Below are 17,226 nucleotides of genomic sequence, written 5' to 3'. Positions count from 1 at the left end.
AACTGAGATATTTAAACCAACTATTGAAGAGAACAGATAAAATTTGCAAGGAAAGTAGTATGTTAACTGTTTTATTTGAATAATATATAAAAAAGAAGTGGTAATAAAAATAACACCACTTCGGTTTTTTATCCAGCAATTGAAAATATTCTAACCAAACTTACTTAAGATACAAGTTAATGATGTTAGAGTAAATATACGAGTAGTTGTATCTAATCCCTTCAAACGCTCAATTTGTTAATACCAGTTTTTTCAGGGAATTCTGCCTATTACGCTCGCAGTATTCAAGAATACGGCATAGCACGTTATCGTTGTTTAATTATTTGACATTTGAAGACAGCCACGATATCACGATTATGATCAGCAATAATTTTCTGATAATAACCAAAAAATTGTTTCAATTGCGTCAATTTGTGTCAAACATATGAATAAAAGTTTATGAACACGTTAGAACATGTTTTCGAAGCAGGTACACACGAAATTAACGACGCGCAACGAAAGAAGAAACAAAACGTGCGTCAAAAAACTAAAAAAATCAGTACAAATTCCATCCGCTTGTCACGTTCTTGTAAATGTTTTTGATACAAAAGTATTGTCAAACATCTAGAAAACGAAGAAAATACTTTATTTCGTCGGAAAAATACCTTTTTTGAAGTGTCGCTCCAGGAAATATACTTTACAACAAATTTGAACCGATTCATTGCATATCTTCATCTGTGGTTCACTAGTTATTAACTAATAATTTACTATCTTTACTATCTAGTACAGTAAGCTACGTTGATTCTTCTGGTCGTCGTTAAGGGCATTTTTCATTAATCGTATTGCTATGATATATGAAGGTTGTTAGACCGGTTTTCATGGAATAGAGGCCAGCATCATGGCTAGTTTTGATATAAAGGGTGTCCCAGAAAGTATAAGCACGATTTCTAAATTACGTTTCTGGAAAACGGATGACGCCAAACAGTTGATTCTTCGGGTGTTTGATTGTTTACATTCAAACCTACTATATAGTGCATCGAAACTGTTTTTTCAACCGTTTCTGTTAAAATGCGAGGCATTTCCGTCAAAAAGAGCAAAAGCGTTCTGCACAAATAGTGTTCGACTCCTAACATTTCGCTAAGGAAATTGGCGAAATCGGTAGATGTGAGTTTCGGAGCCGTACGAACCACCATCCAAAAGTTTCGGGAGGAGTCCAGCTTCGAGGATACGCCGAAAAGTGGTCAAAAACCCCTTCCTATCGATCAACAGTTGAACCGGGAAAGAGCAAAAGCATTCAAGCAAAAATAGGAAAGTTCCATTCGCGATGTGGCTCAACAAATGGGTACGTTAAAAAGTAACGTCCAATGAGACAAGGCAAAATTGAATTTAAAATCGTACAAAATCCAAAAGAAATCGAAACGGACTGCAAATTAGGCTGCATGCATTAAACATCGGGCCCGGAATCTGTATGACAAGCTGCTGTGTGGTCAACCCTCATGCATCAGTTCGACGAAGAGTCGACCAAGACCAGACCAATTGAGATATTTTGGGCGCTAACGAAGGCACACTTGAGAAAACATGTTGAAGCTACGGAAAACATCAACAGTTTACAAAAAAAGTGTAAAACCGTTCAAAAGTGTCGAAAACCGTTCACGACAAGTATGTGCTGAGCCATATCGGAGGCGACAGATCAAAAGTGCGGTCATTCGAATACGATTAAATTTTTAAAATTTTTATCTTTCGCAAATAGTTCAGAACAGAACCCAAACTCAATTTATGAAACAAAAATTCAGTTTCTAGAACAGGTTTTATTTTTTACCTAATTTTGAAATCGTGCTTATACTTTCTGGGACACCCTTTATACCTAATCTAATTCGGATTAATTTACACGTGTTACTAAAAACAGTTTCTTCTGACTGTACACCATTAAATGATTGATAACTCTTAAACAATACCTGGTACTGGCTTCATGTCGGGTCGGGCATATTATGATATGAACTATCGTGTTATGATTCTAAGAAAAAATATAGTGCATATTTGAAAAGCAGGAGAAACTACATCAAATCAAGGTTGAAGTATCAAGGTTGAAATTCGAATTCAAAACCTCGCTACTACACCTTATTTAAGAATATAATTCAACGCTCTGTAAGCAGAAAATTTTGATAATTGGTATGTTTTGTGCTGATTTGGTTTTATCTTCATTTAGTGAATATTATCAGAAAAAATAAAAAATGGCTTTTTAATTTTTCTCTTTAAGTTTTAAGAGTAAATTTCAGCCGTACCAACGTCGTCCTATCTAGGTAAGAACCTCTGCTGACTTAAAAACCAGCAAACGCATTTGTTCTTGTCAATATCAATTTATTTTGCGCCTGACTATATACCGAGTGAATTAGTAATGAAGTTACTGAAATTGAATCATTCCCATGTGATGTTTCATATCCTTCTCACAAAAGGTTAGACGGTGAGCTGCAGCGTCCAATGTGCGGCATCGCATCCAGCCTCCAAGTGACGCTAGTGGGCGATCAATAATCTATGGCCTAATTTCGTTAAAGACATTAGCTGGCACAGTGCCGATGCACATGCTCTCAGCAGCTGTTATCACTTTTCAGCGAATTTCAGCAAAACACAATGTGTTCTTGTTTGGGAAGGCTTCGAATGAATAGTAATCGAGGCATTTGACACCATAAATTGATACGGAAAAATTGTACAAATTCGGAACCTGTCACAAAGAAAATAAAACAACCCAAAAACCATCCAACAACCTAAATAATGTGCTCATCATAATGTGCTCTGGATATGGCCAGAGTTAAAACAACTACCAAAAATATCAGAACAATGGCCATCGTTTAAATTTCTCTATCAATTGAAAATTATTTGAAAATGTGGTAGGAAGGTATTGCGATTTTATAAAAGAAAGTACTAAAACTGCGTACATCATTTCATGTATCTGGGTAACAAAATTTTCGTACACGAAAAATAACATATTTTTGTAATTTATAACTTTGTGTGTAAACCTTCTCTGTATGGAGTTGTCGTAATACGAAGGTGAAGTACCACTAAGCATAATTTTCCTTTTCAATTATGAATGGTCATGCTAACACGGAAGAAGAGCATGATCTGTTAGCGAAGAACACACTTCAAGTACAACATCATGCAAATTAAAGGTTCTCCATTATGCTTGAACACATCTCTTGTCTATCTCCCCAAAACAACAAATCCTCCTCTTCATCTCGTTCGACACAGACGTGACCTCGGTTTTTCTCACACTGTTGCCTCCCATGCCCGAGTGGCTTCGCGTCAATACATGAACACTGTGGATGGCAAGAATTTTTACTTTTATCTGTTGCCTCCAACAGCTTTATGTAAAAGAGGAAAAACATAATCCTGGATTGACTGATATCCTCTTTTGAATTTGTTCTACGACGAAGAATGCGAAGTGTTAACAAAGATTCAAAATGTAGTCTTTAGTCACTGAGCGGTATCCGATAAGGCCTTACTTTGTCTATTTTACATTTTATTCGTCCTAGCAGTCCTGCAACCTTAACTTTTAAGGAAGTGGTGAAAGGTTTCAAATAAGGAAAAATCCATTAAAAGAGCCAACGGCTTGATCCGAAAAATCCACGCAGGAAGTTATCTCTCTTAAACGGATGTGGCATGTCACACAACACCGCCTTTCCTTACACTCGCTTTTTCCAACCACCAAGTAGTGGCCGCTCGTTGCTTCTATGTTTGTGTGCCAACATCACTGAACGCATACTTTTACGTAGATGAAAAATATATTACATCAAAGGATTCGTTGTTCTTGCACATACCTTGAGAGTTTTTCCACTCGCGCACGAAATGCCACCTGTATGTAATCAGCATTTGCTCTATCAACACTTTGCAGATAGAAGAAAATACTTTAATCAGTGGCACTTACTTTCGTTACACACCTTGCTTTGGGACTTTTCATTATATGTTCTCCAGCAGAAGAACACATATGGAGGTATCAGCCCTGTTTCTCATGTTCTCGATTCATACTTAAACATTTCCGCTCGTCAAGCAGCAAAGGATGCTGATGGGATCGAAGCAATAAATTTTAGCACTGCACGTCAACCGGAGTCCTTTCCATCTGGACCGGTTTTAACTAGTGGAATATGTTATAACGTCCCACTTGCGCTAACACTGTCACTATCCAGCCCATTTATCCGGATCCGGTCATCCACCAGACTATTAAGGAGCGCTTATAACCAGCGGCACTTTTCAACACGTGGTGTTGCACCATATCCTCTCTTATATCGCATTCCCGATATTCGTTGGCCACGAATCAACATCATCAGCATCAAGCATTTTTTTACCAACTCGTCAGCTTCCTCCACTGATCCGCCAGGCGAGATGGCGAGCGTATTTCAGCGCTTTTCCGACACTGAACAGAACCTTTTCGTTCGTTGTCAAAAGACGGATTTAATAACATGCCATTGGGCGCAGCTAGCGTAGTTTTCTCCTCCGTAGCATACCAATTTTTCGACCGACTGGTTTCTTTTTTCACTTGCTCAGAATCACTTGACTCCAATACGGTCTCGAGGGCGTCGCTAGGAAAAGCCTACGGTTATCACACGGCACGTATAATGCAGTCAAGGCTTTTTTCACTTCAATCCACCGCAATTACCACAGAACAGAGAAAATTTCCTTCAGACGACTACTTCAAACATCGATGCGAGGGTAAACATACTTTCGCTCAGCATAAGAATCACCTCAATACTGACCCAGACACTTTGGCTCTTACTTGATGGGCCACTGCTATAGGAATCTGTGTTTCCGCTTCTTCTACCGCCTATCTCACGTTATTTTCCGACGCTCTTTCTCTCACACACACTTGTGATATCTCTCTATTTACATGTTTTTCTTTCGGGCTCTCCACCCGAACTCTCATTCTCTAGTGCACAAACATCCTGGCAAGAGGGTAGAACACATCAGGAAAGCAAAACACAGTCTGCACACCGTTTTCCATTGCATTTTGTGGAAACCCCTTGAACTACACCGATAATTCTTATCAGTATAAGAAATACCATTTTTAATTTAGCTTCATTAGATGAGTTTGAAGTTAGAAGTTTCCTTGTACAGTTTCAACGCAATACAATGGAAAGATGATTTAGGAAGGATACGAGTTTATTACGCAGATTTTTCACAATCACAACCTTCCTATTCAATGCATTTTCCAAGTTTTCTCCGCGGAAAATTTTGACCCAAATGCGTATGGTAATTTCTGTCTCTCCCGTTCTTCTCTCTTCATTCGACTTGCAGAATCGCAGCGAGAGAACCCCTCGCTACTGCCCTTTAATTTTTAGTTGGAAAATGCACACACCCAGCCGGAAAAACGATCGCCCTCGCTAGGTACGAAAATGACCGATCGGTATGTTGATATTTCGAGTATGTGTGCACACACCTTGTGCGTATATGCCGGCAGGTATTCCCGATGTTTGAAATAATCCACCGGGTGTTTATTTTTGGAGATTGTTTTTTTTTTGTGCAATTTTATGTTTCGGCTATTTATTGGAAGCATTTGGAAGTGGAAGCAGAACTGTAATATTTCACCCTAATATCCAGCCACGGCTTGGAATGGAATGTTCAAACACGTCCATGAACGTGACTTTGGTACCGCTGAGGGGCACCGGTACTAAGTATAAACAATTTGCTGAACAGTGCTTCGTACCGTGCACTCTTTCAGTTTAGAAAGTTATTAAAGCTGTAGGTCCACTTTCCAATATTTAACCTACCTGTGAAATATTGCAATAGAAGAGCTCGGTTTCAGAATTTTTCCTTCCACCAACAAACCAACTAGAATAACAAATGAATGAAATTAGGTGGCTGAACGTTAGAAAAGAACAGAAAATATTAAGAAACTTTTACAAATGAATGTTGATATCAATAAGACACGAAAACCACGTCTACTTAAAATTGCAACTGGATTATAAGTTTTCTAACATCAAAAAATCTTTCTCATTTAAAAAATGTTCCCGTAAAACCCCGATTCACGAAGCCAATTCGTTAGCAATGATTTAGAAATATGCGTAGAGACGATTACAAAATAAGCCCATGAGTGCTGGTGCTCAACATCTTGACGGCGTCGGTTCGTATTCCAATCAAGACCGGTCTCTTCCTTGTACAAGAAGATTCCATTTACACACTGGGAACAAGTCTTGTATACCCTCAAAGGGGAAAAAGTCAAGTAAGTGAGTAAAAGTTTAGCAACGGGCAGGGATTACCATACCAGCACAGCCGTTACGCCAAAAAGAATAAGATTCTGAATGAGTGTGTTGGGGTTGTTTACAAATCGCATAGCTTGTGATAACCTATGCCACCGACAGAGCGTGTGAATGTTACTTCACCATCGCTCATCGTAATTCTTAAATACTTACTTGTTGCTCAGTACTTGATGGCCGTGCTGCTAAGGCCACATAAATTAAATATTCTAATTGAAAAGTAACGAGGATTTTTTAAAGCTTTGTGCTTCATCTAATTCCATCAATAAAAAATACGCATTTTAAAATTTTATACAAAAACTGTACTAATCAAGTACCTTTCCATTTTATCACACAAATTGCTCTATTTCTTCGCCTTATTGCTTAGATGCAGTGGAAGTAGTTCAATGATGCAGTGATAATAAGCCAAGGCATGCATAATGATAATTTTAAAATTCAAGGTTAAATTATGCATCTTTTTTCCACTCTACATTTGCCGATGCACAACGCTAATGTAAATGTACTTTAAAAAAATTGTAATGTTCTGGTAATGTTCAAACCTATACTTCTGCTTTATATACGCTCTTCCAGCTTCAACCATGTAAATGCCGAGTAGATAGGGCGAAGCAAAACTAGCGTGCATGTTTACACTTTATTCTAAATGAACTGGAAATTATTAGTTTAGCCATGAATCTTCTTCAAAAACAATCTCATTATAAAAATGTACTTTCGAGGGTGTTGATTGTACGTCGTTTGAATCCGCTTTGATCCGGGTTTTGAATTCTTCTTCCAGATAGACAGTCTCGCTTCAAGGCGCCGAGTAATCTACTTTATATACGAACAGCTTGAGCTTCGATTCGCTTTAGTATACCGTGTCGCTTTCTAGCGGAAGCATCTCTACCCGACTGTGATGCAAAAACGTAATCAACAAGTGCAGTGGTCATTCTCTGGGACATTCGTTTGCGCTCAATACGAACCGGGCCTTGAGTGAGTATTCTTATCAACATGTACACAATCAATTCGAGCTTGGTTGTCACACTCGAATCATCTGTATACAGTAGATCTACTTCTGTATTATTCAGCCGTAGAAAGCGTATTCAGCAATGTTATCTCTAGTTTCAATATTTGCCACACTATTATTGCCCGAAATATTTGTTTCCATCCAAGACCTTAAGAAAATATTGATGAGTTGAAATTGAAAAGCAAACGAAAGTCTTTTGGTTCCAAAATACTGAAAAGAAACATCAATTGTCTATGTTAATCTTGGAAGTTCCACAAAGTTAAGTCTTTACTCACTTTAATTCGGAAATTGTAAACGATCATGAATCACGTTTCACGCATGCTCTTATGGTATGTATAAAGTGTGTCGTTGTATTGGCTACCTCAGATGATTATTTTATGTGCCATGCTTTTCAATTTCGTTCCAAAAAACTAACAAAACTTCACAACCGTACTAACCGTAATAATCTTGCGCGGGCGAATTATTTTTATTGGAGAACCACAGCCACACAAACTATGTTTAACTTGGCGGTACCACAACGGGGCTATGTAATCAACTCCTTTGGAACTCACCTTGGTCAAACAAATATCATTAATCATCACTGTATTAAACGTATGCGAAGTATACGTAAAGCGCGAAACACAAAGGCGAAACTTAGCAACATCACGTGTAATGTTTCCGCCTGTTAAAAATGTGTTTCTATCAACTAGTGAAAAAAGTGTTAGCAAAAATCACCTATACCAACGAGTCATAAGTTGTTTATAAATGAATATACATATCAAAATTTAAACGACAATATAGTGGAAATAGTTTAAACTAAAGGGGGTCCGTGACAGCCGAGCGGTAGCGCCGGTTAGAAAATCGGCCCATGAGCGCCGGGGCTCATCACCTCGACGGCGTGGGTTCGAATCCCAACCGAGACCAGACCCTCCCCTGTAGGAGAGGACTGACTATCCACGTACAACAGGGAAACAAGTCTCGTAAGCCCCTAACGGGCAGGCATGACCAAGAAGTCGTTACGCCAAGAAGAAGAAGAAGAAGAAGAAGAAGAAGAAGAAGAAGAAGTATAAATTAAAATTCCGTAGCCAGAAACAAAATTAACTTTTCCGTAACCAGAAAGTGGGAGTCCGCGACAGCCGAGCGGTAGCGCCGGTAAGAAAATCACGTCGCCGGGACTCACCACCTGAACGGCGTGGGTTCGAATTTCAAGCGAGACCTGACCTGTCCCTGTACGAGAGGACTGACTATCCACGTACACAGTAAAAAGTCTCGTAAGCCCTTAAATAAATAAAGTTTATAAACTTAGCTCACATTCCATTCTCACAGCCATAACTAAAACAAAATTCTCTTCTTCTTCGGCGAGGATTTACACCAGTACGGCTTTTGAATCCAGCTTCCTGGGCCTTCGCAAACTAACTGCCTCCCGCTAGGCAGCTCAGAATTTCCTTCTAAAAATGTCCTACGCGCGAACAAACGCCCTACTTTTTCAAATCTATTTGAGTCGATTCAAATAGTTTGGAATCAAGTCAGAATCGAATCAAATCAAGTCCCAAACAAATCAAATCTGAATCAAATCCCGATGGAACAAACCTTTGAATCCGTCCCTAGGATTGAATCTTCGAATCTTCGGAATTCTGATTCTGCCAACACTAGAAAGGAGACTTCATGTTATTGTTTACATTGCCGAAGCAGTAAAGTGTCAAAAATTGGACTGTTCCAGTTTGGTTATATTTCCCATACCATCATCAGGCGTTTTCTGGAAAGCTTTGAAATTATCAATTTTGCACGAAAAACACACGGCAGAGGTTACACCATCCAGAAAGTGATAATATTCCAAAAAATCCTTGCAAGTGCAGCTAATTTAACATAAACATGCGTCACTTTGCTACTGTTGAATCAATGCCGGTACATTGTTTAGTGTGAATTAGCGCAATTTCTTCCTTGAGTTTTGTTTGGTTTTGCATGTTTATACCTAAGGTAGTAGAACGAACATTAGATATTTAGTTTTTTTTCGAAAAAAAACTCGTACTACGCACAACATTACTGCATACGTCGCACGTATCCAACAATAACTTTACCTCTTATTCACAGATTCACTCCGAAATGGCCTGCCCTACACGCTATAGACTGATAAACCCCAGCACGTCCAAAGCCAGCGATGAGAACGGCTCCGTCTCGTTTTGTAACTGTGAATATCCTGTTGGGATGCGATGGAGACATACAACAAAAAAAGCAGTAAAATGTAAATGTGGAGAAGATGCCTCTTCGAGGCTGGACTGGACATGGGACGCAGAGTCCACGTCGGAAACCGTAGTATCGGGTAAGAAAGTAATATTCCACCCTGTCTACAGCCAAGGTACTTCGGTAGTACGGGGCAACGAACCGCTAATGCGAGGACGACACCATTATTGGGAAATTAAAATCCTATCAACGCTTTCCGGAACGGACATTGTAAGTAACGATCGTCACGACATCATAGCCAATCTAACTTCTCGATTTTTTATTGTTAAAAAGTCAACTTATTCCAACTTAACGATTAATCTGGAATGCAAAACTCCTCACGTACCGCTCCGCAACTCTGTGCCAATTGCGAGAAAAAGGTGCCCGGTGGACATTCTCTCGTAATCATGTTACCTCCGATGCATTCGTAGTGACGCCGACAGCTAAAGGGGAACTCCGAAAGTGGGGGCCGCAGTAAAATACCATTGATTAGCCCTACGCAAATATTGATGGATTCGGTTGGATCGCACGCATTCACACAGCGTTGTGCTCGTTGACTAAAAAAGCGTCCCATGGGACAACGCCATTCGTGTTCGGTGCCATGGTGGCATGAAATGTACTCATTGCAGATCTCTGGCAACGGGAATCTTATTCTCATCCCTGCTGGTATGCCGTCGCAGAAAAATGCACTCACGGAGGACACTAGAATGCATATCAAGGTGAAACTCAACACGAGACCTGGAATTGCATTCGACGGTCAGTTTTCTATTTTTAAACCAATTCAGCTTAGTTGCGAGACATACCTTTCATTGCTGCTCACTACGCAAAACTCTACCGAAAACTAACCTCCGCTGACGTTTAGCAAGCCAAATTGAATGAGCCACCACGTTCAATTATCGTCTAGACTTTATCGAGCGCGTGTTCGGTTTATTTCGTTGATTTTATCGCTCAGGCTGATGCCATGTACATAATCTTGGTGAGCAGGAACCGCACGATATAAAAGGACTACTCCAGACGGCGAGGGTATTAACGTGATAAAGATAATTTATTGACCCTGTTTTTAAGTTCCACATGTATATTTATATTCCTTACATGTCAAGTCGAAATGTTCGGCAAAAAATACAATCTGATAAGAAGTTCGTTTAAAAAATTGAACGATGTAATTTTGTCCAAAGAACAGGCTAATTTGAATAACATAGACTCAGTTCAGCAACACATGGCGGAATATGTAAAGATTTATATCGTGATCTTGACATTTTTGTTTATAAATATTGCTTTTCGTACTGTAAATAGTTTTTTTAAATAGTAGGCAGATTTTTTAAATATAAAAATATACATTGGTCGCGTATAGAATACACTTTGATTAAATTTTATTGGCAATATTTATACGTTGTACTTAAAAATTGCTTCAATGCAATATTTTACCAAAAATATTTTAATTGAAATTGTCATCTTTGCAAGCTAACACATTTTACTGTTCCATATAACGTTTTTTGTAATGTTAGAAACATGTATATTAATATGCTTATTTTAGTAAATTCACATTAACATTCTGCTGGATCGAAACCACAGGCCTGACGAATCTGCGAAAAAAGGAATCCCTGTGGGCAGAAGTTAGCGATCATCAACCCTCCAAAACACGTGTAGTATTTTTGACAGTTCGGAGTCTCCGTCGGTGGCACCCGTATAAATACTCCATCCGGAACGCCCGCGCACCATAGATCTGCAAAAAACAATGAAACAAATAAGTACAAATCACGGCGAGTTGCTTTTGGCTGACTTTGGACTGCGTAGTCCTGGTTAATTACCTGGTTGCGTAGGACACGCGGCTTCACATTGCTGATTACGAGGGTTGAAAAATTCACCCGGCGGACAATACCACTCATGATCGGTTTCGTGCTGGCAAGCGTAGTATCGGTTGCACTCTTGTGGACTGTACATCAGTAAGGTTCCTCCTGGAATTCCATCGCAACGTGCTGCCGTCGCGCCATGAAACTGCATCAACGCAGCACAGATTGCGAATACGATGCAAAGACAAGATTTCATGTTTGCTTCCGTTCAGCAGGAGAGTTTTGAGAAAATCTACCAGTGACTGTTTCACTCGAAACACTGCGCGTAAATGATAACAGTTCAAATCGATAGCGTGCTTTCATGAGAATTTGGCCGTTATGTTGGTGTAACGTAAACACGCGCTGATATCCGGTCGAGACATTTATCGGGAGTCGGCGATTACAATCTGTCGTCGTCTGCTGCTAGCTAATCGTTTTATTGGCTTCACGTTCGAAACCGAGATTTTAGTGTATTTTGAAGTAGTAGCGACATTTTCTTATCACCTTACCGGTTTTGCGATTCTTCTACACTACGTCATCCTAAGGGATAAAAAGTGTGAACAATATTTTAACTATAAAGCATTTAGTATATTTGATAAGCCTGTGAATAAAAACCATTGCTTTGACGGGTTTCTTTCAGATGTTTGGCATCGGCACTGATAAGGTGGATCTACGACGACATCGATTTGCGTTCGCTAGCGTGCTCGGGCTAGACGATCAATCGTGGGGTTACTCCTACCGCGGTCTGGCGCAGCACAATGGTCAGCTGAAATATTACGGCAAGAAGTTCAGCCAAGGCCGCATCATCGGCATCTACGTAGATATGCATCGCGGCACGCTCGAGTTCTTCCTTAATCGGCGCTCCCTCGGCCGAGCCTACACGGGCATTCCTCGAGAGGACGGGGTCAAAATATTTCCTATGATTTCCTCCACGTCTGCTAAATCGTCCATCAAGCTGATAAATGCCGCGTCATTTGAAGACAGCTTACGGTTCAGCTGTATGAAGGTGATCTGCAAGTATCCGAAGCTTCTCGAACAGGTGAACGGGATACCCGGGTTACGGCAAACCGTGCAGGAGCTGTGGTTTTTGCAGTTCAAAGACCCGAAACGGCCTGGAGAGTTTGCACAAAATAACTTACATTTGGCCGATGAAGCGGTACTTTGCGGCAAGAAATTAAAGCTCCTTGGGGACACCACTGTAACCGCTGAACAATCAGAGATAAACACAGAGGCAGAAATTTATGATAATTTACTGAAAAAAGAGGACGTCGGTGGTGAAACAGAAAAGCCCTCACGTGGAAACGGTACCAGTGAATCGAATAGTGATAATGATGACCTGTCTGTGATGATTTCCAGAGAATTTTTCTGCAATCATTAGGTTATTTAACTATACCAGTGTTCCCAAAGCATTTATTCACAGTCGAAAATGGACATCGTAACTTATGAGAAACATCCCTCTCTATTATCATTTCTCATCAATCCGACTTTTATTTCTTTATTTGTTTTTGAGTGAAAACCTTCCACGTAAAGGTATTTTACTGTTTACCTTAACTAGATTCGACCTTAACATAATGTAGTAGTGCATTCTACTTTTGCCATAAAAAATCTGAGGCTACATTTTTCCAACCAGATTGAAGTTATTTTTTTACTGAAATTGAATTTGAATTTTCTGTACTTTAGTAATCATACAAGAAATGTTGAAGAATCATACAAGAAATTTGCCTTTTTTCATACTTTCGGTAAAAGAGTAAATGGGGCCCCGGCCGCCATGTTTTCGATCGTGGCTACACCTCTTGTTGACGTTTAAACTGAATGTATGCAATTGGTGATACATTAATTCGTTAAATTCAACCTACGAGTATTTGAAACGTAGTTTATATCGTTAATTTTGGCTACGCAATCAACCTAGGGGTGCGGCTTATTTCTCAAAACTATAACAAACTCTCTTTTTCGGTAGACCTAGCGCAGTCCGCTCGCTGCGCTCGCTGCGGGCGCGCCGCCGTTTCCAAATCATTTCTGCGGCTAAATTCGTTGTTTCATGCTGTCCATCATGAGTGGTATAGTTTACTTACTAGTAACTTAACATGAAAAAGTATATTAACCCGCATTCAACCCCCACTGCGTGATTAGTTTAAACCGTTATGTTCTTTTAAGCGAACAGTTAACGATCAAATATTCGAAAAGAATGCATGCGTCGCGCTTTGCATAGCTTCAGGCGCTTAATGTGAACCAGTAGGAAGAGGAGAATCTAGCCCGGGGCCTCATTTACTCTTTTACCATACTTTCAATAAAAAAAACCTCGTATATAAACAACAAGTTAAAACATATTCTTACGGGACTATTACATAATTCACATTTTTTTACGTTTTATTACTGATTCCAAAAATGGAATATAGCAAAGCCAAATCACAAACCCAGCATCTCAAATTATGGACTACCTTCAATTGCGCGGAGTTTGTATAGCACAAGGAAAAGCTTTAAATGTTATTTTTGCAATAATAAACATAAGGGACTAAAAGGGACGGAAAAGAACCAGATTTGAACTCCCGAATCATTTAGTAAATCGTCAGTCCTTTGAAACCCGAATGTAGTAAACACCATGTATTATGTGTCGCATACGCGTAGGCGTATCAATGTGCAGCTATAATACATCCGGTAAAAGAGTAAATAAGGCCCCGGGTTAGATTCTCCTCTTCCTACTGGTTCACATTTAGCGCCTGAAGCTATGCAAAGCGCAAAGTATCCATTCTCTTCGAATATTTTATCGCTAACGGTTCGCTTAAAAGAACATAACGGTTTAAACTAATCACGTAGTGAAGGTTGAATGAAGTTTAACATACTACTTACATGTTAAGTTACTTTGTAAACTATACCACACATGATGGACAGGATGAAACAATGAGTTTAGCTAAAGAAATGAATTTGAAACGGCGGCGCACCCGCAGCGAGCGCACCGAGCAGACTGCGCTAGGACTTTTGTAAAATAAGGGGGGCCCGTAGGCCCACACATTCCGCAATGCTAGTTTGATTGCATAGACGAATATTAACGGTCCACACAATACTCCCCGGTTGACAGAAATTGACATTGTTGCTGGTACTATGTAGTTCCAGCAAGAGTCCCAGCAATCTGCCATGGAAAAACTTGCTGGTACTACATGACAGCTGCAAAAAATTTGAATTTTTGTCAACCGGGTCGGTTCAAATACTCGTAGTTCGAAATTAACGAATTAATGTATCATACATTCAGATATCAGATTCAGATATATCAGCTAAAAAACGAAGGCAGGGACCTCGTTTACTCTTTTACCATTTTATATATTGTTCGAATAGTATTTTTGGTAAAATCCCAAATGAAGCCCCCCCTGCCGAAATCGCTGTCGTGGCTACACCATTTGTGAGCGGATGTACCTAAAAGGTATGCAATGGGCGAAACAAATGCCGTTGTGTGAACCGTTTGCATTGAATGTCTAGTTAAATTCAAGATTTTGGTTATACTGAAAAGGATGTACAACATGAACTCCCTCATGCATTACTTGCATGAGTTTATGAAAATTCGGCTACGCAATCAACCTAGGGGTGTGGTATGAGGGGGGCCCACGGGCCCCAACTTATTGGTTCAGTCCAACTTATTGGTTTATGATGTCCATCTTGCTCAGTTTAACCGATTAGTTCAAATCATTACAGCTTCTAACGGAAAATCAACGGTTCAAATATTCAAACTGAATTGATGTGCCACCTATTGCATAACTTTCAGGCGCAAACGTGGAACAAATGACGACGATGCGGAGCCGGGGGGGCTTCATTTGGGATTTTACCGTATTTTTTTATCTTATCTTTCAAGCATTGCTTCGTCCGTAGAAATCCAGATAAGTTCATAGTTTGAACTGTATATTACAGGGTTCATAATTCAACGGCCCGGAACAGTTTGAACCGGTGGGTTCAGATTCATAACACCTCTACTCTACTTACATAACAAATGTCATTCAGCCAGGTCCTTTGAGAAGATCAAAGTTTTCACGAAACAGTTTCGCGATTGCACTCCAGTGAAATCATATTCTAAGATCGCGGTGCATTAAGCGACTGCTTCAGAATGGCATCGTTGGTGAACAGTGTTCGCGGTTTGACTTGCCGAAATGCGCCTCTGCTCCGTTGCATGGTTTTGCGTTCGGTATCGTCGGCCACGGTAACCCGGAGGGACCAATGTAATCAGAAGTTTCTGACAGCCGCTGCCGGAGCCTCGAACTCTGCGCTGCTGTCCCCGTTTGAGGTTAGAAACCCTGCGTCTTGTTGTTCCGCTCGTCCGAAGTAATAGCACTATTTATGTAACACCCTTTTCCGATGCTCGTTTGTCCCAGCTAAAAGTATGGACCTGGCATAGATCTTTCGCATCGAAGCCGAACGTAGATGATATTAAGCAGCGAGTGCTGAAAGTTGTTGGCGCATACGACAAAGTTTCCTCTGATAAGGTGCGGAATGAAAGTGATTTGATTGGTTTTGTTTTCTTTTTTCTCGCCCTCGCCCAATCTTTTCCCAATCCTTAGCAAAACGGTCGATGGCAACTAGAGATAGTACGAAAGTACAGCGCCAAGGAACCGCTTACGCTTCAACTGATCAAAGAGCGTGTCCTGCTCGTACTAAAGCTGTACGACAAAGTAAACCCAGAAAAGGTACGTTCATTAGCACGGTTTCTTGAGTTCTTTCTAAACAAAAAAACCTTTTGTATTGGTGCCAAATATCTCGTTGCCTGAAACTGTTTATGCCCATTGCTTGCTTGGTCACTGATTGCGGCGAACTAGTTTTGTTTTTCACATCAACTATACCTCTCCTTGCTTGTGTCTTACAGCTTTCTTTGGAATCGCACTTTATCAACGATCTTGGACTGGATTCGCTGGACCACGTTGAGGTGATAATGGCGATGGAGGATGAATTCGGTATGATACGAATCAGCTTATCTACCCAGCGGCCAGATTGTTAATCGCATATATTTTGCTTGTAGGCTTCGAAATTCCCGATGGAGACGCAGAAAAGCTATTTAGACCTGCCGATATCGTTCAGTACATCGCTGACAAGGAAGATATCTATGAATAAGTTTTTAATGGGAGAGTGCCCAAATGTAAAGATTCTGAATCGGGCGCTGACTGCAAATGCTGTAGAACCTAGTTTGATTAATTAAAAGATTGGATGATACAGATACAACGCTATCCTTGCTGCTGGATGGTAAACATGAAAATGGACACACACATGGATCGACGTGGAATGGTTTAACAATATTTGAAAAATATTTCATAGCACGGCTACTCTATGTTGTTGAACGGCAGAATAGAACAACAGCCACGATGAAAATAAATGTATCTGCTATTCGTCGCTCCTGTTAAAATCGGTGTTGTCTTCTTTCTCGGCATGGTCGTAAACTGTTCGTAGACAATTGTACAATTAAACGGCGAGCAGAATATTTGCAGTCATAAACCGAAAAAATGGTTATTATTTCGATTTAAATTTGATATCACTCAAATTGATTAATAAACATATTTGCCCGTAGTGAAAAAACGTCTTGCGCCTCCAAGCGACTTAAACCGGTACAAAATCTGTGGTGTGATTTTAATAATCACAAATAATCTGGCAACACGGAATGCGCTGTTCCAGTGATGTAGCATTTTAGCTAGTGATCATTCACCTAAAACTGATGATAAATGGTTCGGAACTACCAACCTCCGCAGCAAGACTCACTCTTGTTTGCACAATTTTTTAGATAAATTTAGTCGCTCTCAAGCATTATTTAAATCAATTTTTGATATTTCATAACTTGTGAAGCGTTTGCTTATGCAACTTTCACAGTTAAAACACAAACACCGGAAAACTATACACAAATGTGTATAATTCTCTTAGAAAGAGCAGAACGAACCTGCTAGGTTCAATGCGAACATACCACGCTATCTGTTTTTTGGCTATGTTGCAGACGCGAACGAAGCTCGATGAA

General features: G+C 40.0%; 2 protein-coding genes across 3 annotated transcripts; both read left to right on the top strand.

The window, feature by feature from the left end:
* Nucleotides 1-9,035: 9,035 nt before the first annotated feature.
* On the top strand, nucleotides 9,036-12,871 carry LOC131287337 (SPRY domain-containing SOCS box protein 3). The gene is made up of 3 exons (XM_058316378.1): nucleotides 9,036-9,177; nucleotides 9,292-9,651; nucleotides 11,890-12,871. The coding sequence occupies exons 1-3, from the start codon at nucleotides 9,163-9,165 to the stop codon at nucleotides 12,625-12,627; spliced, it is 1,113 nt and encodes a 370-aa protein (XP_058172361.1). The 5' UTR covers nucleotides 9,036-9,162; the 3' UTR covers nucleotides 12,628-12,871.
* A 2,361-nt stretch (nucleotides 12,872-15,232) lies between these two features.
* LOC131286104 (acyl carrier protein, mitochondrial) lies at nucleotides 15,233-16,620 on the top strand. 2 transcript variants are annotated; one of them, XM_058314973.1, is made up of 4 exons: nucleotides 15,233-15,516; nucleotides 15,791-15,916; nucleotides 16,093-16,180; nucleotides 16,246-16,620. In XM_058314973.1, exons 1-4 carry the CDS (start codon nucleotides 15,340-15,342, stop codon nucleotides 16,335-16,337), a joined length of 483 nt encoding a protein of 160 aa, XP_058170956.1. In that variant the 5' UTR covers nucleotides 15,233-15,339; the 3' UTR covers nucleotides 16,338-16,620. The 2 variants fall into 2 exon arrangements, with proteins under 2 accessions (XP_058170956.1, XP_058170957.1); XM_058314974.1 differs by lacking the exon at nucleotides 15,791-15,916 and adding an exon at nucleotides 15,605-15,715.
* Nucleotides 16,621-17,226: the final 606 nt, after the last annotated feature.

This window comes from Anopheles ziemanni, chromosome 3 (genome assembly GCF_943734765.1).
Source record: "Anopheles ziemanni chromosome 3, idAnoZiCoDA_A2_x.2, whole genome shotgun sequence".
In the NCBI taxonomy this organism is placed as follows: Eukaryota; Metazoa; Arthropoda; class Insecta; order Diptera; family Culicidae; genus Anopheles; species Anopheles ziemanni.
Note: the sequence above shows the minus strand (reverse complement) of the source record. Positions and strands in the feature narration are given on the sequence as shown.

Coding starts and splice junctions, on each gene's coding strand:
- LOC131287337 (XM_058316378.1), top strand. Junction 9,652..11,889: donor CGCTTTCCGGAACGGACATT/GTAAGTAACGAT, acceptor GGTTTCTTTCAG/ATGTTTGGCATCGGCACTGA.
- LOC131286104 (XM_058314973.1), top strand. CDS start 15,340: ATGGCATCGTTGGTGAACAGTGTTCGCGGTTTGACTTGCCGAAATGCG. Junction 15,517..15,790: donor CGCTGCTGTCCCCGTTTGAG/GTTAGAAACCCT, acceptor CCCAATCCTTAG/CAAAACGGTCGATGGCAACT. Junction 16,181..16,245: donor GGCGATGGAGGATGAATTCG/GTATGATACGAA, acceptor TTTTGCTTGTAG/GCTTCGAAATTCCCGATGGA.